Source organism: Macrobrachium nipponense, chromosome 4, assembly GCF_015104395.2.
Source record: "Macrobrachium nipponense isolate FS-2020 chromosome 4, ASM1510439v2, whole genome shotgun sequence".
NCBI lineage: Eukaryota > Metazoa > Arthropoda > Malacostraca > Decapoda > Palaemonidae > Macrobrachium > Macrobrachium nipponense.
The window spans coordinates 117,277,798-117,302,576 of record NC_061100.1 but is presented as its reverse complement, the minus strand read 5'-3'; the positions used below and the strand labels follow the sequence as shown (position 1 = coordinate 117,302,576).

At 42.8% G+C, this 24,779-nt stretch overlaps 1 protein-coding gene across 2 annotated transcripts in view; it reads right to left on the bottom strand.

The window, feature by feature from the left end:
- Nucleotides 1–4,671: 4,671 nt before the first annotated feature.
- The window catches only part of LOC135211089 (presenilin-associated rhomboid-like protein, mitochondrial), a 55,408-nt gene continuing 35,300 nt past the window's right edge, over nt 4,672–24,779 (bottom strand). For both annotated transcript variants that reach the window (XM_064244163.1, XM_064244164.1), the window contains exon 2: nt 4,672–6,254. In XM_064244163.1, coding sequence (XP_064100233.1) covers nt 5,176–6,254 — 1,079 coding nt within the window. In that variant the 3' untranslated portion in view covers nt 4,672–5,175. The remainder of the gene's footprint in view (nt 6,255–24,779) is intronic.

Genomic DNA, 24,779 nt, shown 5'->3' with positions numbered 1-24,779 from the left:
TTCAGGGAAAACAAGCTTCTCCAGCGAGGAAATGGTCCCCAGCAAACTCATCCATTCCCTCAGTCAGCCTGCTTCCTTCCCTAAATAAGGCTGCGCTTTGCATAAGCAGGAGAGCATTATTATAGTGCTATGCCGCGGTAGATTCGTACACAATGTTACCGTGCGGTAAACCCGCACCTAACAAGTATAAGAGATATCTTGTTGAAATTTTCTAAGTAAACGGCAGGTATGATCATTCAAGATTACTAGAAATTTCCTCAACCCGAGGCTAAAAATCCATGATTGTAGGGCAGAGAGACGGTTTATTAAGCCATTCCCGCAAGGGAGAGAGACGTAACCAACCGCGCATGACACCGAGCTAGCCGGTACTGCGTAGATCACAGACCACAGTAACAGCAGCCTTGATCATCGTCTCGCACTATGTGCCTGAGTTGCCAGCTACTCCTTTTACGAAGGGATAGGTATGAAATTATCGAGCAAAAGGGAACTCTCAAGCAGGCATATTTAAACGAAACAAAATTCGCTAAATACAGAAGCTGAGTTGGTGTTGCAGTTCAATTAGAATACTTCTCGTCTAAGTCGCAATCCGTAGAATAACTAGGATATGCGCCTACCCCTCGGACAATTCAACTGTTTAGTAGAATCATGTCGCGAGGTTAATATACGTAGTATATTTATAGTATTCTGAACAACGATCTCCATCCTAAATTCTTTCCTTCAAGAAAACAAAATAAGGATTGGAGATCGACCACCTTCGATCTCTATCAAAAAGAGTGAAGAAGTCTTCCTCGAAGAAAAGCTTCAATGGTGAACAGAATACTATCTGCCTGAGTTGCCAGCTACTCCCTTTACGAAGGAATAGGTATGATATTATCGAGCAAAAGGAAACTCTCAAGCAGGCCTATTTAAACGAAACAGAATTCGCTAAATACAGAAGCTGAGTTGGTGTTGTCGTAACAATACCTGAAGAGTTGTTCTTACTCCGAAAACTCTTGGAAGGTTGAAGGGAGTGTCAAATAAATACATTAGAACAACAGTTCTTTCGGCTTCTATCCGCAGAGGTAAATACGATATGCGTACACGTATATGACTTGACCCATGCGTTAGCAAAATGACGCAAAGATAAACTACGTAAGTATTGTAGTAATTTGAACATCGAATTCTCTACTACATCTTTCCTCGACGAGGAAGAGAGAAAGAAAGGAAAACGACTGTCCACGTTCTAATGAACGAGACTTTAAAAGAACTCCTTGACTCTTTGCCAAGACTCTTTTCCAAGAAAAGGGAGTAATATTCGAATAGAGATCATCAAGAGAGAACCGAGGATCGAAAAAGACCGTTCAATGTTCTTATGATATTGGACAAAAGACTTCCTGGATAGTCTACAAGTCTTTCTCTTAACCCCGGATGAGCCTCTGAAAATGAATGAGAGCTCTTCCGAAATTTGTTAATGAGTTTATCCGCTTAAACGATAAAAACGTTAAAAACTATGTCAATGAGAACTACCCCATTTATGAGGGGTCCCCCACTTAAATGATACATAGAGTCCCCCACTTAAATGACAATGGGGAAAACGTCTGACTGACACTTAGCACTTTGCTAATAGGGGAAAACCCTTTAACATGACCGAAAGTCACCCAGGAATCCAAGTATATAATCTTCCCGATTCTCAAAGAAATCGATGAAGAGGAAAGAGAGATCGAAGAAAAAATTCGGGTATGTCTCTCCGCTAACTCCGAATCCTTTTTAAAAATTTCTGTAAAGAAATGTCCTCAACAGCAAATAAGACGCCTTCAACAAGTCTTTTCTCTCGCAAAGCGTCCTGCCGAGCTTCCACCGAAGCGTCCTGGCGAATGTCCACAAAAGCGTCCTGCTGAGCGTCCTCAAAAGCGTGCTGGAAAGCGTCTGCTGAGCGTCCTCAAAAAAAGCGTCCTGCCGAGCGTCCTCAAAAAGCGTCCGGCGAGCGTCCTCAAAAAGTCTGCTTAGCGTCCTGCTGAGCGTCCTCAAAAAAACGTCCTGCTTAGCTACGAGCGTGTCTGAGCAGAGAACACCAAGTCTTCTGAACGACGTTTCAGAGAGAAACTCGTTGAGCGCCTTGATGCATGCAAGGCCCGCCAAGAGGCGTCCTGGCGAGCGACCTTGCCAACATCTCAATGTTATGACGAACCGCGTTTTGCGTATGACATTGAATATTTTTAAGGGACGTCCTCATGCGAGTCTATATGGAGAGCCGCACGATGTCCTGAAGAGTGTGAACACTAAAGGAAGACGTATGGCTTTCGTCTTCCGCAAGGTGCTTGCCGAGCGTCCTGGAGAATGTCTCTACTTATAGGACGTCGAGCACCTCCAAACGCTTCCTCACGTCTAAATTGCCCTTCTTATGCCGACCAGAGACATAAGTTGTTTGACTGTGCAAAGCAGCTTGCCGGCCGTCAAACTTATCAGCTTGCTTTTTCGAAGTAAAGCGAACGTTACATAACGTATACGGAGCGCCATGAGGAGAGGAGACGAAAATGTCCTTGATTACCAAATTCTTTTGGAATGCTAGCGAGGTTGAAACAGCTCTAACTTCATGAGCGTTCACTCGCAGGAGGCTCAAATCACTCTTCTGGCAAGATGAATGAACCTCCTTAATAATGTATAAGTGATATATACATGAGCGTTCATATACATGAGCGTTCACTCGCAGGAGGCTCAAATCACTCTTCTGCATGAATGAGCCTCTTTAATAATGTATAAATGATGTATACATGAGCGTTCACTCGCAGGAGGCTCAAATCACTCTTCTGGCAAGATGAATGAGCCTCCTTAATAATGTATAAATGATGTATACATGAGCGGTCACTCGCAGGAGGCTCAAATCACTCTTCTGGCAAGATGAATGAGCCTCCTTAATAATGTATAAATGATATATACATGAGCGTTCACCCGCATGAGGCTCAAATCACTCTTCTGGCAAGATGAATGAGCCTCCTTAAATGTCCCTTAGAAAAAGAGCCAGTGCATTCTTCTAAAAGGGAAAATGTGGTCTCTTTACTTTTTCATCCTCTCGTGACGAGAGAGAGGACGAAGCGTCCTCTTCTCTCAAGCTTCTTTAGGGGGCGCGAGTCCTTCCGAGAACTCCAACCCCTGTGTGGGGAGGACGCCTCGGAGGACGAGAAGCAATCCTTCAAGATTCGTGCACGTGCACGATCTTTAGCAGCCTGGGAAGCGTCAACAGGTTCTGCCGAAGGGACGCCAGATCGGTGGGGAGCCCCCGTAACCCTCTTGCGGCTTTCGACATGCCCTCTCCCTGAGTCATGGGAGTCCGACAGAGGTCCAGGCCTAGAGGCATTATGGGGCCGATCTGACGCCCCCTCCACAACACAAGGGGCACTACACTTCACAACACTGATTGGAGAGCGAGCACTTTAGTCTAAGATTACTTGATGTAATCCTCTAGCAGACACTTCTTCTAGGCCCGTAAGCCATACCACAGGGTTAGGCAAAATAAAATCTACAGGAGGTTAGAAGGTTCATTATTTCTAACTTCTGTTTACTATGGAGGAAAACTCCTGATTCTAACACGCTCTAAAAGCGTAAATGAATCCTCCTTCTTCCGTAATCAGTCACACATTACACTAATTACCTTATGCAAAGAAAACATGTAAACGTCATATATACTAAGCGAGTGTCTACCGAAAGTTCCGGTAGCCTCACCTTACCGTGCAGACAACAAAGTCTGAAACTAGGCTAACTAGCTTCAGACATCAAATGCAATGAAAAAATTTACGATAGCGTATGCCTAGCCACAAATCCAAGTTAATAATCGAAAGAATAATTAGGATACTTAAGTGGCTAATGAAGTTTTTCAAAATCCTAGGCAGAGGTCTGTAAACAGTTGTTTACCGACCAGGCGACAGAAAAAAATATGAATAGAAAATGGGAATAGTTCCTGGATATCGCCTCCCCAGCGGCGGGAATGGGTACTACCACCTGGCCGCCCACTGCGTGTGCCGCGAATTTTTAAATTCTGTCGGACTTCAGAAAATACAGCTATATATATATCTGTCAGGTAAGTTTCATGAACAAATTTGTCATTTGTTCACTGATAGAACAAACCTTGGTCTTAATGTAGGGAAGACTTACTGATGGGGGCCAGATAAGAAAGTCTATCGCCAACTGAAGGTTCGGACCACCTGGGCTCACTTCCTGGCCAAAGGTAGGACATAGGAAGTTGTAAGCCTTTGATCCGTTGAGCACAAGTCTACTGAACAGCCAGAAATCTGGACTAATAGACTAAGTAAATACATATCTACATGGCATCTTGAGGATGATAAAGAACTGTCATATGCAACAAAACTTACGTTATCCACCAATCTTGTTTGCTGCCAATTCCTCCTCTCTCCCCTTGTGAGAGAGGAATGGGACCTGCTTCTATAAAGAATTTGAACTGGTTAGGCACAAACATCTAAACCTTTGTAGAATGGAAATGGAAGCTCCCTCACCTGTATCTAACCTGTTCCAGCATATGTAAGAATTATTTTTCTAATATCTGCCAGTAGAGAAGAAAAAGAAAGAGAAAGCAAAACCATTTTCTTACCAAAATACCCTAAATTCTGCAATGACTTTTTCATGGTAACACAGTAACCTGTACCTCCTATATGGTACATCAGAATATAAAACACAAAGTAAAAGAGAAAAGTTTTATTCATAATAGAAAGAAAGTGAAACTATATAATCTAACAAAATATAAATAGATTTCATGCATTCATATAAACCAGTGACAAATGTACTCGAAATTACCCCATTAATATTAAATATGAAATCCACCATGTTTCTACATGATGACACTGTATTTACATAAAAATCATTAAACATTCCACTTACTGTGAAGGTAATTGTACCTTTAACTTTATTGATCACATTTAAAAATTTTCAGTACTGCTGTAAAGCACCTTCATAACAGTCGACATACTGTATTTACACAATTATCTCACATAACACTATTTACACTATGTGCAACACCATATGAACCATATGAAATTCTGTCATTACTTATGTCTGCCATCTTCTTATTTCCCTGGGAGAAGCACAGTAACAAACTGATCAAAAACACTTATGTATTATGATACTACTAGTAGTGTCAATCACTTCACTTACACAGCCTTCATGCACATCAATTAATTGAGAAATCTAATCCTTAGTTGGTTTTCCTTCTATTTTCTCTGACAATTCAGTTCTAACTTCATGCCACTGCCTCATCAGAGGTTCACTTTTGGGCCAAATGTATCGTGGACCAAAGTATGCATATAACACCCCGAACAGTGCCCCACCAAGATGAGCAGCATGATCGAACATACGCCAACCAAGAGCCATACCTACAGCATCTAAGCACATGACGCTTTTTATTGCAGTATCTGCTGAAAATGTAAAGCCTGGCAGAAATACTATACCAAGCTGTGCATTTGGATGAGTTGTACAGAAGTAACCAAGAAGTGCCATAATAGCACCTGAAGCACCTAGTGATGGCCCTGGACATCGGGAAGCAACTTTAAAGGCATGACTTGCTAGTGAAGATATAACTCCACCACAAAGATACATACCTAAAAATTGTTCTTTACCTAATGACGAAGTAACACCAGTACTAAAGCTATGGAGTACATACATGTTTATAGCAAAATGGAAAAATGCATAATGACTGAATGTTGATAAAAACATGGGCCAGCATACAGCACGAGCTGCTGGGTTAGAGCAAAAGTACCTAAACATTGTTGATCGTAAAGAGAGATTGTTCCAGCAACCATACACAACAGCATTGAGAAAGCATATAGGCCAAAACACTTTTTGCCCTTCATTAAGACTGTTCCATAATCTGTTGATTTCTTGTCGAAACCCTCCCTCTTTGTGTTGCCAGCCTTCCAGTGAATTCCACTGCTGATTGGCCCATCTTGACCAAGAGTTTCTCTCTGCTTCTTCCCTTAAAGATTCATACTGCCATATACTAACCCCAACAAATGTTGTACCACAAAATCCTGCTGCAAATAAAATACTCTTTAATAATCCTGGTCCCATATTGTGCTCATTTGGCATTTCTAGGCCTGACTCTGGAGCCAAATTCATACCACCTTTTCTGTTAGCTCTCCGAGGCTGACGTAACCCTCTAAATATGTGGCCAGGAGGTGGGCCTCCTCTTCCAAGTCCCCTAAATAAAACACCATTCGAGTGCCTGAATGTTGTAACAGCCAATCTTGATAACACAGTCATGACGAAGTCTGCAAAACAAAATTTTTTTTAATACAAAATTAATTTTTTCATACACATCAAACACATACTGTATCTCACAATCTGGGTCCTCCAATGTCCCCAGATACTGCAAACTTTTGTCCAAACATTACAGGCAGTATCAATACTACTTTGTAAGTAGTCTAGAACCTCCAGTCACCACCATTCACTAGCACAATAGAACCTCCAGTCATCACCACTCACTAGCATAATAGAACCTCCAGTCATCACCACTCACTAACATAATAGAACCTCCAGTCATCACCACTCACTAGCATAAATGACTTTTTTTGTGGGATCTGGATGAGAAACACAAAACTGAGATATTTCAAAATAAGTGGGAGAATTGAGCTGTTACTTGCCTTGTAGTGATAACTGAGAAAGGATAAGGATCTAGGAGTCCTCAAAGACAAAAAGGTCAGGAACCAAAAATCTGTATGAAGACTAATTCATTTTACAGATGGATTTCTCTAGTAAACAGAGTAATGATTCTTTAGTAATGTAAACAAAGTATACTAAGTGATAACTTGATGAGCAGAGCAAGATACCTATCATGTACTGAAGATGTAACTGTTAACTAGGAAGTCTACATCTTGAATATGCCCTGCATAAACAAATGAAAGGGTAAGTATAGGAAGATGGGAATGATTAATTTCTTATATCCTGCCCAGCAGGTAAAACTTGGCCCAATGCTATTACCAGTTCCAGTGGTAATAGGAGTGTATTTATCCAGTTACTTGTCATATCTCTAAGATAGCATCTTGAAAAAGGATACCGATGTCTAAGAACCTGCATTTAAAACAAAGGTGATAATAAAATCGATCTAAAAGAAACAGAAATGGAAAGTACTAATTTTAAAACCAGGTAGTTTTACTTGTGCCACCTCACCATATGATGTTGTCCTCAAAGACCCTGCAGATAACCTGCCTGAGCCAGTGGGCTACCATGGTCTTAGTTGATGGTTCTTGTCAACAGCTCTGATAGGGCACAAGAGACGATCCTCTCAACTTTTGATGGTAGAAGATAAGGAAAGAACAGCAAAAGCATGGTTGAGTAATCTTGACTACCCAATTTTTGTGTCTGCCATAAGATAGCTGTGAAAGACAAACCCAATATAGTCAAGCCTTTGATTCTGTGACAAGGTTGATCCATCCTGAAACAGCAAACACAACTAAGAAACCAGTTTCAGTACCTAAAAAACAACCTTCAGTATAACATCCAGCAACAAAGCGTCAAACACGGGCTTCTATAAAGGTTTGGGAAAATTCATTAAAACAAGAGATCACAGTTATGAGGTTCAAAAAGCTGGATAACTGTTATGGCCTCTGAGAGAGAGTTCCGCTTCAGGTTCAATATGAAATAAATACAAAAAAAAAAATTTTTCAACAACAGTTGAAACTGGGGATATGAATATAGAAAGAAACATTAACACAACAGAGGTTTATTTACAAGCTTACTAACAAAGGTAAATGCAGAATGGTATCTCCTATTTAAATAAAAAAAATAGAATCTTACACTGCATGGACTGGGGAACAGTGAGGGAATGGAAGTACTTGCCGGCCAGTTTGGTAACACCAAACGATGGCTTCACAAAAGGAGAACTGCGATTGCCGACGTCTTCTTGACTCCGTATTGCAGAATATAATGTCTACTCTTGATACATGAGGGGCAGGAACTTCCCAAAACCTCTAGCAGAACTTCTCTTCTCTGAAGTCTCCCCCAACGTCGAAATAACTTGGTCGTCCACTCCTGAAGATGGCTTGACCAAAATTCAACCAACTCTCAGGCAACTTTTCTTCTGATCCTTTGTCGGTCCCTTTTCCTCTTATCTCTCTCGGATGATCTCTGCTGCTGCTGATCTCTCACTGATAATCTGATCTGTGTCTCTTACTGATGATCTCTGCTTTCTCCTACTTCGTCCGTCGTATTTATACTGCATTCCGGGGGCGGGGCCTACGGCGAGCGTCACAGACTCCCGAGATTACCCGGAACTTCTCTGAAGAATCTAGACGAGGTATTGCATCAGAAATCGCAGCGTTTCTCATGTTACGTCAGCGCCTGCCGATTCTGGAACCATCATGAGAACAGGGACCTCCAACACAATGGGCTAATGCCTCCTTGCTGCAGAACTTCTCGAAAATGCGTTTTCCTTTCCTTTATCTTCCTTTGCTATGAAGCAATTACCATCACAAGAACACTTCTCAGAAACAGAAGTAAGTTAAGAGACTAGAGGAAAATTGGTACTGAGTGGACTGACACTTTACTGATTACACCAGTCACAGAACTGTCCCCACCTTGGTTAGCAGACTGGACACAGGTTTTGCAAGACCTGGAGACTGCTACACCTGCTATTTTGAAATTCTCTGCCATAGGTTTTCAGTCTACCAACTTACAGAGGGTACTACCTAAATTAAGGCAACAAATCCTGGAAAAGTTCTTGAAGACTTACAGTTTGCCCATCACCTGCTTGATGAGACTGAAGGATGGAAAAGCATACAGACTGCCCCAAAAAAGCATCTGAGCATTTATTCTCCAGGATAACTTTTGGGATGGGCTGAGCAGTAAACTAACAAATGCAGTTGTAACTTGTAAACTTGTCCACAAGAGGCAGACATTGCAGACTTGAGAGTCCTCAGATGTAGGGAACAGATATAACTTGCTATGCTAGACTGAAGGTGTCTACCACACCACTCACTCCAGGTACCAGGTAGAGGTCAGGTGAGGAGATGGAAGAGGTAGCCCATAACGGTGAAGAGGAGGAGGAAGAAGGGCATCTGAACTTCCCAATGTGACTCCTACTGTCGCTTGCCTGGCTCTTCCACTATGAGGGCCAGAAGAAGAGGCATCAGTTGTAATCCGATGCACCATGACAGCAGTGAAAGAGGCAACACTAAGACTAAGGAAGGCTAGAGAGCCTACAGCAATTCCCCAGACTCTGAAAAGAGGTTCTAGAGACCTGCCCACAATTGCAGGGGCAGTGGAGACAGGTGGCTAATTGAAAAGTGAGTGGGGATGTCCACCAAGAGCAAGCCTGGTCCATTACCAAGCGTGAGCAGTAGCCTATGCTCTGTAACAAACACCCTACAGACTGTAGAGCAACATGGGGACATTGGTGAGCATTCTCAACAAGGGAAGTTTAGTCTCTCATTACTACAGCACTAACAAGAGCTGTGGAGGTGAAGTGAGGCATGTTACCCCCTATCGACATCAATGAAGCAACCATTCTTCTGTGAAAAAGGAACTGTGGAGCCAAAATTGACCAATTTTTCTCCAAACAGCACAAAGGATTTTTCTTTCATTTGCTAGAGAAACATGCTGACCACATCCATGACTCATATAAAGCTGCTTTTATTGCAAGTCCAAATTGTGCTCTGCGTCTCTTACACATAATGATACTTTGTTCAACGTGGCCTGTATGGCATCAAGTTAATGCAGTCCTAATGGTTCAGTGCAATGCCCCTAAAAACCACTAACCACCCATGAACTGGTCATCAATGGAGCATACCGGTAGTTTTTGGAATGGAGTGAATTTCAACTGTATGAAAGCTCTGTTAACTCACTCAATGACATCATCAACAATGGAACTCTTCTGCATTATCTTCTACTACACTAAGTCCCTTGAATTTTGCCCTTTCTGCCTTTCCTGGCTCCAGTGAAGTCTGCCAATCATCCAATGTTGTGTGAAAATCGGTCATTTTTTACTTGCTACTACAAGGTCAATTCTTGACACGGCACACACAGTATGGGTTTTAGGCCAAAGGCCAGGCACTGGAACCCACAGGGTCATTCAATATCTATATGATAAGGTAGACTTTTAGGATGAAGAATAAGAGGAGGAAGGGCATCTGAACTTCCCAATATCTACCTCATCTACATGAAAAGGCAGACCTTAAGGATGAAGAGTGGGAGGAAGAAGGACATCTAAACTTCCCAGAATGACTCCCAGTCTCTTGCTTGGCTCTTCCACTATGGCAGCCAGCAGAGGATGCATCAGTTGAAGCCAGATGCATCACGAAGGCAGCAAAAGAAAGTTCCTTAGGGTCATTCAGCATCTACATGGTAAGATACCTGTTTCTAGTTTCTGTTTGGAAATGAACAGATCCACCTGTAGGAAACACTCCAAAAGTCTTCAATTTCATTTAGTGATGATGTATGTTTACAGTTCATATCTTTAAGAAAAAGAAATCAACTTGACACATTAAAGGAAGTACATATTATCACTTTGGGGTAAGTTAATGAAACAAATACTTTAAATTTTTCGTAAGGTCAACGGCACTTGGCCCTGCTACTCAAGTAATCACATTAACAGATTTGGGCAATGTCACAGCAATGTACAATAAACTTCTACCATGACTCCTTCTGTAGCCAAGTCATTCTCTTGGACACGGGATACTATCTACCATGATTTCCAGTACAAAGGAGTGTAATCTGTGACACTGCTACTAAAAACCTGATGGGTAAATAAGAGCAAAATTTGCACATGCAATCAAGGGGAGGCACAACTCCTAAAACCTCCTACTGGTATGGAGAAAGGGATGACCAGAGCAGTAGGGCCCTGAGCCAGAGGGTACTTAACTAAAGGAAAAACTCTGGAGAACCATGCAATCACATGTCTGGGAACTCAAAAGCAGAGGGGAGCTAGTTGCTAGTTGTGAACAGACCCATTTAGCTCTACCTATACTGCCATTCCCTTGTTAAAGGGATAAACAATGGGATACGTGCACCACAATTCTAAGACTGGGTGCTCCAAGTGAAGGTGCCTGTACCTGGCCCAACCGAGTTTATACTTCAACCTAGATATTGATCCAGAATGGGAAAAGGGAAGAAAGAGTCTTGCCATTGTATTTATCCCCAAGGTTTACACTATGCTAACAGGGCAAGATACTTTTCTTGTGCAGAGGGAGCTAGGTACCAATACCACCTGTCAGCAACCATCTCAAGTCACAAAAAATATCTTAGGACCTGTGGGTGACATCCCTCTAGTAGAATAAAGGAACCTAAACCTGAACACTTGCCTTCATTGCAAGAAATGCCATGAAGATCAACCTTAAGGGCTAAGGGTGGTCCTACACCATGACTTCTTGTATCCTCCTAGAGCAATCATATATTCAGTCACAAAGTTAGAGAAGGATGTTTCTGGACCCTTCCACCAATGTTAGCTTAAGATGAATTAAAGGAGGAAGAACTCTAACCTTATGGTTGGTTGGTTGGTTGGTTTTACAAAGTTTAGGTGTAACACCAAGCACTGGGGCAGCAAAGGCCATTCAGCGCACTCTAACCTTATGCATGCTGTAGCTAATATGGGGCTATAAATCTCTGGCTACCAGTCTGAGATTTTCTAATACTACTGGACTTATTAAGGAGAACGGAAGAAAGAAGTATATATCCAAATCATTCCTAGTGACCAAAAAAGGGAGATTTGTTGAAGACGACTAAAAGAAGATGACTAAAAGAAGTGCAAACATAATGACTTCCTAATGCAAAGTTTGCTTATCTGACTATATATTATAATAAGAGAGAATTTCTTGGGATTTCTCCAGAGAAGGAAGGTTGTCAGTTCAAAGACTGACAAAACATCTGGAAGATGAGTAGCTTTGCACCTCATGGCATGTAAAACTCTCGCATGTCAATGGTGGAAAAGTAGCTTTCTCAATCAGCAATACAGCAGGGAACCTCCTAATCTGCAGGTCAGACTATTAACCTGATTGAAGACACTGTAAACAGTCAAAATGATTACCTTGCCTTCTTAGTGCATCATGGAATACACTCTACTAACAACACGTGCTCCACAAAGGGGTAGTGGTTGCTTCCCCAAAATCATAAAGTTTACCATGAACCAAACAACCTTTCAGTCAAAAATCTGTCTGAAAAGAGGAAAACTTGCAGGTCCTAAAAGATTTCCCAAAAACACAAGTTGGATCCTCTTAAAAAGAAAAAAAAGCTGTTGTGGTGAGCATCTTTGGACCATATACACTGTGAAGACCTTCTTTACCCATTAATCATGATAATGTATCTCATCTAGCAAGCAGCAAGAACCACATGTATATTTTTGTATGTAGAATTTCCTGGCCTTTTTGCTGATATATATAATTCATCAATGTATGTCCATTATGTCTTTTGCTATTATTATTTGATTAATTTCCAAGAAACACAAATTTTCCTCTGTCTGTGAGCAGGTAGTGAGAGACGGGGTCGGGCACTCCGTTTCCGTCCGCACACTGCTATGTATATATAGTGTGCCCAGGTAATAAATCAGTTAGTACTCCATTCTGTCTCATTCCGACCTCACAACTGGTGACCCGAGGAGTGACGGTAAACAGCAGTTTTGGCTCCGCCATTAATGAACTCACTACAGCCCCGCTTACCTTCAGAAGCCTGTTAAGTCTCGGCTTCTGAAAGCTCCTTCCTCGGAAAACCACCCACGTCATTAACGGACTAATCACAGAGTACTACCTCCTCAGGTACATTCTGGCATGCTCGGATGGTTTGGCCCAGCCATTTATGATTCACTTCGACCGTATTCAGAAAGTCATTAAAGGAACCACACAGCGTATAAGTTTTGACTTCTGACGAACCCTGAACACCACTAATGGAATAAATATAGAGCTTAATTCATGTTTTGGTGTGAGAGTTGATATGCCAGACACTGCAGTAGAAAGTCAATCTGAGGACTCACAGATCCTCTGCAAACCTCTCTTGCCTTCAAAAACCACAATTACTTGGGCGATCAAACTGCTGCCATTTTCGTGGCAAAATACTGTGTCATGGTTCCAGCGGGCCAACATACACTTCTGCATAGCCATGGCCATGGATGAAGAAACCAAAAACATCACCATGATGACGCTGCCAGAGGAAGTATCCAATAAAATCACCCTGTGGCTTGATGCAGAGATGGAAAAAACAAAATATGAAGACCTCTGCAAAAAGCTCATCGAGACATACTCCATGCCTGTCCAAGAGAGAGCCCAAAACACCCTAGACCTGATGAACCAGCCCCTGGGAGACACGTCACCAAAGGATGCCTGGGACAAACTACGAGGTCTCCCTGATGCTGCTGGACTGTGATGAAAACGGAAAAAGTAGGGAGATCAGCCTATCACGAGAAATAGACCTTCTTTACCCATTAATCACGATCATGTATCTCATCTAGCAAAGCAGCAAGAACCACATGTATATATTTGTATGTAGAATTTCCTGGCCTTTTTGCCAATATATAATTCATCAATGTATGTCCATTATGTCTTTTGCTATCATTATTTGATTAACTGCCAAGAAACACAAATTCTCTGTCTCTGTGCAGGTAGCGAGGGACAGGGTCAGGCACTCCGTTTCCGTCTGCACACTGCTACGTATACTATGTGCCCAGGTAATAAATCAGTTAGTACTCAGTTCTGTCTCATTCCAACCTCACAACACCAACAATCAGATTAGTGACTCTGATCTGGCAAATTTTTTGAGGCTGACTGGTAACCACTTGAAGTCATGGTCCACATTTCAATATACAATATATATACTGGGTCAAGAATGACTTGTAATTGCTCAAAATCATGGTCCCCTCTCTTGTGGGAATTTGTATGACTAATCAAAAGTGCTAGTCAAGGCTATGAATGAGCACTCATGTGTGCCACTGTGCATGCAAACACTGACTGACTTGAACAAACCAGGGAGACGTCAAGCGTCTGTATGATCACATGCACATGGCATATACCATGCGACCTTCCATGCATGAACCCTCTGTTGCCTGAGCAAAATCTGGGGATCATGTAAGCATACACTGGTAGTTCTGGACAAATTGGGTACCACCCAAAGGTTCATACATAATATGTATGCAGATCAATATGATACTCAGCAGAATAGTACACTGGTGACCTGTTGCACATGAACCTTCTATCCACACATGTACTGTTCAATGATCATACAAGCACTGAGTGAAAAGATAGCACAAACATCTCTCCCCACACTTCAGGAAAAGTAAGAACAAGGAAACAATTCCAGATAGTCATGACGTTTGGGAAGGAAGTACGTGGGGAGAAAAAATTTTACAAGTATTCTCAGAGAACCTGGTGTCAACCCTTATCATAGATGTCACATCTGCAAGTGAGCAAATGGCATCACGAATCCCCAATAATGGAAAGCCCTCACTCAAAGTCCAATAGAATTTCTTATGAGGGCTTCAGAGATCTCTCCCTATTTTCTTCCCTCAGAAGGAAGAAGGGGCAGAAGAGGAAGAGGAGGAAGATCTCAACACAGAGAAGGAAAGTATGTACTTTCTTCCTCCACGAGTCTTACTCTTGTCTGCTATAACATAAAACATCATCAAGGCAGGAAGAATCATCGCAGAAGCAGTACAGCACGTACTAATACTACTGTAGGAGTATACCCCAAAGGGCAAGATAATCACAGCAGGAGGTTAAACAGTTCCTTACTGGAAACAGCTGCAGGAACAGCAGTGGAACAGAGACTGCTCAGAATACTGAGACACTGAAACGTATGGGAGTACTCCAGCAAAACTGTTGACAAACATTGGTAGGAGGTGGAAAGCCGTGAACACATGCCAGTCTCACCTAAGCAGAACTCAGTAAGTGGCCCTGAGCAGTATAGTTAGAGTGTGGGCTGGTCTCCTACCCCTACAAGCACAAGCCCCTTGTGAGCTGGAGGAGAACAAGAAAAGAGAGAAATAAAGAGAGGAAGGGGTCACACAGATTTAGCAGCATCAAAGTTAGCGTAATCCCTTTTGATGAAACTGACAAACATCTTTTGCCTTCCTCCACTGCTGGCAAAACTCTTCTATGTGAAGGGCACCAACCCACACACTGGAAGTATCAATGCAGAATAGCATAGCAGGTTATACTAACACCATGGACATAAAGCCATCAAACACCAGCTTACAATCTTTACACCTCTTGCTGTTTTCTTTTCTTAGTCAAATCTGCAAACACCACACATACAATAAGCAGATGAAAGAAGTTCAACTTGACAATCAGTCAGGGCATAAGAAGTCATCTTAACTCGACAATAGATGAAGAAAAAGTGCTTGATGATGGCAGGTGACTGGGGGGTCCTCCCATTCACCAGCTGACTACATACTTTGTTAACAAATTTCAATTAATGATTCCAGCTTGTACTGAGGAATACTACTACATAGCAAGTGAGATTTTGTACTCCTGTAGGAACAAACTAAGGAACAAAACTACTACATCTGTCCATTGGACAAAAGTCTGCATTGTCTGGGAACTTCCAGACCCTGAATGTAGGTTATGTTAGTGATAGGTCCACATTTAACATCACTGAATACTCTTAACAAACATGTATTGCATTATATATGTACAACAGTAACATCAGAGTTTACATACTGACAAATAAAGTAATATCAACAATTTAGGAAAATACATCATCAGTATTTATGTCTGAAAAGAAATCTCCGTATACTAAATAACAAATATGAAATATGATACCTGCCAGACCAATACGATGAATGCTTTGAACTGGCAACTCCAAAGTGCTTCTAAATTGGTATAAACACAATATTTCTGAAGAGAAAGTTTTCTAATTTACCTTCCAATATTATAACCCTCATGATATGTGTTATAGCTGTTATAGCTATTACATTATACATACTATAGTAATATACAAATCTTTAAATAATTAACAAAATTTCAAATTAATTAGTATTTTTCCTAGATATGCAAACCATAGCCTTTTATGTGGGAGATTCTCCAGTGTGCACTGTTATCAGTCACTGAAATATAGCAACTAGTGGCTGGGTGGAGGTATGCAAGTGAGTGGAGGAACTACCTATTCATCAAGTGGCTAGGTGGAGGTACACAGGTAAGTGGGGGAATTACCAACCCACAAAGCATTTTTTCTTTGGCATCAGGAACTACATAGGGTAGTTGGGGTAGGATTATGATAAAAGGCTCTGGTTTGTAATGTAGTACAGGTAAGATAATTTGAAAAATTTTGTGAGGTAATGAGAGATAAACTGTCCTTTAAGTTTTTGCATTCATCCCTGATTAATGCTCCACATGGAGATATTGTTTATTGGAATATTTTTATTGAACAAAAGGGATACGATACAGTAACTGACAAACTCTTCTACATAAAAATGAACAAAAGATGGTAAATATATCTCACATTGTTCTGGCCAATTTTTCAACTGATCCCACCTGCCCTGCATTATATACACAATTTTCTGTATTGTTCAGTGAAAAAAAAAATCATTAATAAACAATGCCTCCGTGAAGAACTCTCCTTTAGAATTACCTACAGTCTTCATAAAACCTTCAGCTTTATATTCTGACTCCTTCCAGCTTTCAGCACCTGATATATTCAGCACCTGATATATTCAGTTTAAACCTGACTATCTTATGTGTAAGAATTGCCAATGGCAAGAGCAGTAACCTTTTTAACTCAATAGTATACATACAAAATCAGCAGACAAATAAGCTTTTGCATCTTGTAGTGACATAATCCCTTCCACTGATAAATAATTGTCCTCCACTGATAAATACCCAACCTAAAGCAAGCCATACATGTAAAGGACTGACACACTGATTTTAACAAGACTGGCATGAACTTGCCAAACTTTATTGTGTATGGGGGGTAAAAATGACAAACCAGGAGAGACTACCTGGTCCTCTCATCTTTTCAACATGTTTAACCCAACAGGTCAGTCTAACCAAGACTGGCATTATCCCCGCCAGTCTTTGGTGTGCATGGGGATGGACTAGCAGGATGACTGTATCTTTCTTTGTTTTTTTGGGAGACATGAGTGCTAAAAGGACTCTGAAGGCATCGTCAGTCATTCACAAGGAATTTCTGAAATCATCTGGGTTATTTTCCAGCAGTTCCTTTAACAAAGACATGTGCAAAAATCACAATTTTTTAAAGTAAATTGTATTTTTCCTAACTATACAAACCTGAGGTCCTTTCCTTAAGGAATTACTATCAGCGCCTGGACCGGTCGTAAGATTTAATGACAAAGTAGTTCGGCAGTAACTGCTTGTCCGATGGTCAGGAATCCCACCCGACTGAATATGTAAACATTCCACTTTGCTTTAGGCCTAGGAACAGAGTGAGGGGTGACATGAGGTGGGCCTATATGTAAAGGACCTCAGGTTTGTATAGTTAGGGTGACATGAGGTGGGCCTATATGTAGAGGACCTCAGGTTTGTATAGTTAGGAAAAATACAATTTACTTTCAAAAAGTGTGATTTGTTCCGAAATGTTATACAAACCATCGGTCCTTTACATGAGGAAGACTCACTTATTGGTGGGAGGAATCTGAGTCTTGTGAACAGACTGGTGTTCGCCAAACTTGGGTTCCCTCCCTGGTTGTAAGAGCAAAGGGTGGGAGCCTAGCCTCTGTCCAACTGATCGGAGTGAGAACTGCAGGATCAGTGGCCAGACCTCTGGACCAATTCATTACAGGGAGGCATGCGTACCTCTTATGAATAGCAAACAAGAACTTATGTCATAAGTAAGAAGCCAAATATAAGGCATTGGGTTTGTCTCTTACTGTTGTCCGCCTCCCCCCTTGCTAGGGAAGGGACGGATAAGTGCTTCTATCCCTGATTAAAGAGATAAAATGGAGCTCAGTTACATAGTTTACCTGCACCGTCATCCTGTCCAGCATGTGACGACCGCTACCCTCTGCCCGCAGGAAGAAGGAAGAAAAGAAAAGAAAAGGAAGAGGAGCCATTCACACTCTCATTCATTCTCCATTCATGCAATATCACAAGGATGAGATGCAACCTTGTCCTGTTAAAAGAGCTGGGTAAGCTACACAACTTGTTGAGCAGGTGGTCTGGTTGGACCACACACCCCCGCCTTCAGCACCTGTGCAACTGACAAGTTCTTGGGAAATGCAAGGGTTGGACCAACACCTCTAACTTTGTGGGCTCTTGGACAAAAGGTACTGGTGTAGGCACTCCACTTGGAGTCGTACGCTTTCCTAATCTCATCACGAAGCCAGAAATAAAGAGTGTTCGTGGACACTTCTTTTTTGGTCACCCCTGTGCTAACAAAGAGGTGTCGACACTCAGGCTTGAGGTGTCAAGTTTTCTTCAGATAATGCCGTAGCACTTTAACAGGACAAAGTAGCATCTAATCCGTATCATTACCAGTAAAGTCCTCTAGGGAGGGGGCTGTGAAAGACTCGAACCTGGTGTCAGGGACCAAAGGGTTCTGAGTCTTCACTACGAAATCAGGGATGAAATCGAGGGTAACTAACTGATCCCCCATCCCCTCGAGTGTTTGACATCGAAGGAAAGACCATGAAGTTCTCATACTCTCTTTGCCGATGCCAAGGCCAGCAGAAAGATGGTCTTGAGGGTCAGATCCCTATCTGACAACTCCTGGAGAGGCTCGTAGGGTCTACGAGTAAAACTCCTAAGACAAGAGTCATGTCCCACCCCGGGGGGCCTGAGTTTGCTGGGTGGGCAAGACCTCTCGAAGCTCCTCATTAGGAGAGATATTTCCATGGAGGAGGAAATATCAACTCCTCGCAGCTTAAGGACTATGGCCAGGGCAGCTCTGTATCCTTTGACTGCTGAGGCAGAGTGTAGCTTCTCTCGGGTGCCACCAGAATTATGGGTGCCACCAGAATTATCCGAAGATTGCTGGTGACCAGCACCCTGCTGATCACCTTGTGAATCAGGCAGAACGGGGAAAGGCATAAGTACGAAGTTGTCCCGTGGGTGTTGGAACGCGTCCTCTGCAGCTGACCATGGGCCCGGCACAACTGAGAAGAAAACCTGTAGTTTTCTATTAGGCCAGGTGGCGAAAAGATCCACTACTGGATACCCCCCCCCCCCCCCCCCCCCACCCCCCCCCCCCCCACAACCCCCCCCCCCCCCCCCACCCCCCCCCCCCCCCCCCCACCCCCCCCCCCCCCCCCCCCCCCCCCCCCCCACAGGTCAAACAGCCTTTCCACCACGTCTGGGTGAAGAGACCACTCTGTCCTAATTACCCAATTCTGGCAGCTGAGTTTGTCTGCCACTACATTCCTCTTGCCTGGAATGTATCTGGCTGACAGCTCCACTGAGTGAGCCATGGCCCACTCGTGCACCTGCATCGTCAACTGGTTCAACAGGAGGGACACTGGGCCCCTCTGCTTGTTGACGTATGCCACTACTGTGGTGTTGTCACTCATCAACACAGTGTCCCCCGGAATTCTTGAAGGGCGAGAAATGCTGCCTTGAGTTCCAGGAAGTTGATGTGAAGGTGCTTGTTGTAATGGTTCCACACTCCTGCAACCAGCAACTCTTCCAGGTGTGCGTCCCAACCCTCGGTCGATGCTTCTGAGAACAGAAGCATCTCCGGAGGGGGAGTGCACAGGGGCACTCCTATTAAGAGGTTCCTGTCGTCTAGCCACCAGGCCAAATCCTCCCTTACTTCCTCCATGAGAGGAACTAGGAAGGATTGTGGATCCCACGCCTGTGACCAGCACTCCTTTAGTCTCCATTGAAGAGACCGCAGGTGAAGAAACCCACTTGCCACTGTTGAGCCGACTGTTCCTGTCATGACAGGAACTGTCAAGCTGCTTCCCTGAACCTGCTGATCAGAAGTCAAGGAGGCGATCTCTGTCCTGTAACAACTGCGAGCGAGAGCTCACCAGGACCAGCCAATCATCGATATACCTCATCAGATGTATCATTCAGCATGCCCAGGTACTTTATCCTCTGCTTGGGTTCGAGATCTGACTTCTCAAAATTTACCACAATCCCCAGATCACGGCAGAAGTCAAGGAGGCGATCTCTGTCCTGTAGCAACTGCGAGCGAGAGCTCACCAGGACCAGCCAATCATCGAGATACCTCATCAGATGTATCCCGACTGAATGGGCCCCAAGCCGACACCAGAGTGAACACTCGCGTGAACACCTGTGGGGTGGTTGAGAGACTGAAACTAAGTGCCCTGAATTTGTACACTGTCCCATCGAGGATAATGCGAAGGTACTGTAGTGAGTTGAAAGTTAGACTCAAAGGTTATCTGAATTTTTATTTTGTTAATTTTCTGTTTAAAAAATTTGGTTTTGTTGTATGTGAGGTGTGTTGGTATTTCATTCCACTGCTAACTGTCATGGTTCTTCCCTACAGGTGTAGAAGCTTGCCATTCAGGTGAGCCTCCTATTCAAGAGCTGGAACTTTGAAACTTGGAAACCAAGTATTTTGTCTAACTTGATATGTCATAAACCTGAGACATTTAATTTTAAATGTTCTAAAGGAAAGTTCTTGAGCAAGTAATGGTTGTTTAAATATTATGCACCAGTGTTCCGTTTCATTAATTATTGAACTTTATTGACTTTTGTTTCATTTGTTTAATAAAGTACAGGCAGTCCCTGGGTTACGACGGTCTCGGCTTACGACGTTCTGAGGTTATGACGCTCATATTCATCAGAAATTATTTCCAGGGTTACGACGCCTACAAACGCTGATCTGGCAGATGATATATGACACCAAAAATGCATAATAATCAATATTTAAAGGTTATTTTGATGAAAAATGCAATAAGAATGCAGTTTACATAGTTTTCAATGCACCCAAAGTATTAAAAGTAAGGTTTTCATAGGATTTTTTACGATGTTCCGGCTTACGACGATTTTCGGCTTACAACGCATCTCAAGAACGGAAACCCGTCGTAACCCAGGGACTGCCTGTATTTTATACAGAAGGATTTCACTTGTACAATAATACTCTCCTTGATTTAGAACAAGTCCTTTTTTTATTTTTTTTTGAGAGAAAATAAATTACTTTTCCACTCCATTTTTCATGGCTTAACACACAGTAACAGACCATATTTTACCAAACCAACCATTAAGGATCATACCGAAAATCTTAGGGGACGCTTGGGCCAGTTTAATCCTTAAATTTAACCCAATATATTGGGGCTCTTCAAGCTGGTGCCCAGAAAACTGAAGACTGTGACAAGTATGCTGTGACCAGAAGAACCTGCAGGAACTAGGCAACAGTACTATACGGCATCTTGTTACTTCAGTACTTCCTGGAGGACTGATGGATGGGTATTTGAAATACGCATCCTTCAGGTACACTGAAAGCAGGAAATCGTTCTCCCTGATGGAATCAAGCACTGCGCGTGCCGTTTCCATCGTGAACCGAGTCTGGCGAATGTAACGGTTCAAGGGAGAGAGATCCATCACCAGTCTCCAGGCCCCCGTAGACTTCTCCACCAGGAAAAGTCGGCTGTAGAACCATGGTAACTGCTCTCGCATGATCTCCACAGCTCCTTTGCTCAGCATGGTCTGCACTTCTTGTGTCAGTGTTACGTAAGTGGACCTGGTTTGAGGTGAGGGGTGGCCTCAACTCGAAGGGCAGTAGATATCCCTCCCACAGGACATCCACTACCCAAGTCTCAGCTCCGTAGCGCTGCCAAGTTGCCCAATGGCTCACCAGGCAAACCCCCAACTTCCAGCAGCAGGTGAGGGGGAATGCCGTCCCTAGCGTTTCCCTCTCTTCCCCTTTCGCTTAGCCCCTTTCCCACGAGAGAAGGAGGCTTAAGAGGAGGGCTGACGCTCACCTCTTGAAGCAAAAGAGGAAGGCTGGGTCTTTCCTCGCGTTACCCTCGACGGTGCTGATGTCTTGGGAGCGGAGGAAGTGCTAGCTAAGGTCCGAGGCTTAACCGCAGTTGAACGAGACTGCCCAGAAGTCTTCACAACCGCCTGGTTGTGATCGCTGTCCTCAGCTCTACACTTTTCCACAGCAGCATCCACCATCTCTCTGGAGAAGAGATGAGGAACCCAACAACGGTCCATTCCGCAGACCCAACGTAACCTCGTGACCGGCCGCCCTGGTTACACGTGTCAGGACTGCGTTTTCTCCTCAAAACCAGGTTGGCCCACAGGTTGGCCATCTAGTGGGCAAGGTAGGAGATGGCCCTACCTCCAGACAGGCAGTCTTCCCAAGGAACTATTGCTCCCGAGGAGGCTGCAACTCTGGATACTGTGAGGGACCACAGATCCAGCCAGGAGACAGCCTACAAAGCTGCCATGGCAGTGGATTCCAGGGCCAATGCCTCTTGCTGTGAGAACCTGAGTTTCTCTGACAGCAGATGTTGAAGAGGTACTCCTGGAGTTAGGTGAGCTAACTCTGGATCAACCTGCTTGGTCGGCAACAGGTCTGTCAAAAAAACGTAGAAATGCCGCTGACGAGGCAGAGGAAGGGGAAGCAGCTTGTCCGACCTACTGGCCGAGTGAGGCCTCTTGTCCGGAAACAAGGGCGTTCACTTGGTCCAGCACTCCATCGGCCAAGGAAGACCGTGGTAGCCACACCATCGCTCTGGGTTCCTTCTTAAGAAACCAGCAAGCAAGGTCGGGGTGAGATGAATTACGGATTTGTTTTTATGTTTACATCAATCTAGCTAAAATCAGTCTAGGATGGGGGGGGGGAGGGGGCAAAGAGGGGTTGTCCCCTCTTCCTACAGGGGACTAGGGGCCACAACCAGTGATTAAGTTCGGCCAGGAAGGTACCTGTATTTTACGGATAAGGACCCAGGGCTCTGGGCAGGTTAAATATAGGCTGCACAACTGTGCTTGGCCTTATGATACTCTTGTCCTTAATAATGGATTTTGTGTTTGATGGTGATTAATGACATAAATAATGAGGTAGGCATGCAGATCGGGGTACAGGGATATTCAATGTTAACGGGAGAAGGGGAGATTTCACAACCCCCTTCCCCACCAAGTCAGTTAGGTTAGGAAATTAAGACTGGTTAAGTCAGGATAAAGCATTCTAGGAGAGGTTAGTTTCTATCATGCTTACCTCTGTCACCCTACTCTATACCAGCTCTAAATGTACTGTATTTTTCCTGTTACATGGGGTATTACCTTGGAATTTGAGTTATTCCATAGTATTTTGGTTGCTTATCAAGGATTTACCATTATTTTTTGTCAGTAGAATGTAATTAAATTGCAATTAACCTCTGAACTAATATGTTATTGTATGCTGGCCATCCTGGAATGCTATTATGCATGCACATTACCTTTCCTATAAAGGTAATATCTGGTTAGGTCCGGACCTAACCAGATATTACCTACCTAACCTAACTTGGGTCGATGTGCCCTGACCTAGTAGGGGGGTTTTACCCCTCTGGACCACCCAAAAAGGTAGTAATCTTTCTCGGTCGGTGACTGACTGGAATCAGGCTATGCAACCACTGTAATTCATAAAGTTTTACTGCATAAACCACGAAATAGGTAGATCTAGGGTAAAGCACCACTGTGCTGATAGGCGGACACACTTGTACTGCTGCATGGTCACTTTTCCCAAAAATAAAGTTAGCACTTTCAGTATCCTAAATTAGACAGCAGTCATAACTAGCACTTTCAGAATCCTAAATTAGACAGCAGTCATAACCCAACCAGCGTGGAAGCAACACCTCGAGACCTCTACTTTCCTCTTGAAGTAAGTAAATCTCCAAGGTCACAAAATAGTGCCATAATTTCTGGTTAAACAGAAGTTAATGAAAGTCTAGCCATGCGCAGTGCAAACTCACCTCCATGATGCTTTCAAAATTTTTACTTAAAACACCTATGTTTAGAGGATTGACACCACAGGAAATTCCCATTTCCTGTACTAAATCCGAAAACCACTTGTACCCATAGACGCTGGGACACTTTCTTCATAGTTATCTTAAACGACGAGGGTGTCTCAGCCTCCAAATGGGTAAACTTAGTGATTGATCAGGATAAAGAAGTGTGCTAGATAACATTTAAATAATTAGTTAAAGACCAGAATAAGGTTATGAATTCCATATATTTATTATGTAGTCATGATAATTCATTTGAAAACATTCGATGTTGTAAAAGTAACCAGATTCCTGACACAAATTTCATCGGTTTTGCTGTGAACATTAGCTACGATGTTCTTTGAACTTTCCTATTTTCTTATCAATGTTGCCAATTGTTTTGTGTTTACCCTCCAAAATTGAGATAAGATTTACACAAAAACGTGGAAATAAGGGAATTTAGCGAATCTATTTGTTATATATATATGTACATAAATATTAGAGCAATTTTATCATTATTGCATTACTTTGACATCTAGAATCCAAGGGAACAGTTTTGAAAGGCATCGGCATATGTGTCAAGTTTCATTAAATTGACGACAAAAATGACTTGCCATTCCTAGAACGCATTAAAGATTACATTTGTTTCAACCGTACAATTATTAAGAATTAAAAACAAATTATTTCAGCCAAGTAATTCTTAAAAATTAAAAAGAGAAAAGTCAAAATAGTAATATAGACTTAAATAAATTACAAGTGCTAGCAAAAAAAGTACATTTTTTTTTTGTCATAAACAACTAACTAACCGGTCGGCTGCTCAACTCATGGATTCTGGCTGCCAGACATACAAAATTATTCCCGCCATGGCTTTGCCATAAACAAAGTCACATATTTAACTTGAATTTGGAGGGAATTAAGAACAAAATGTGTAAAATTACAATCAAATAAGCACTGTGGAGTTTCATTTGTGATGGCAGTAAGGATAAAACCACTG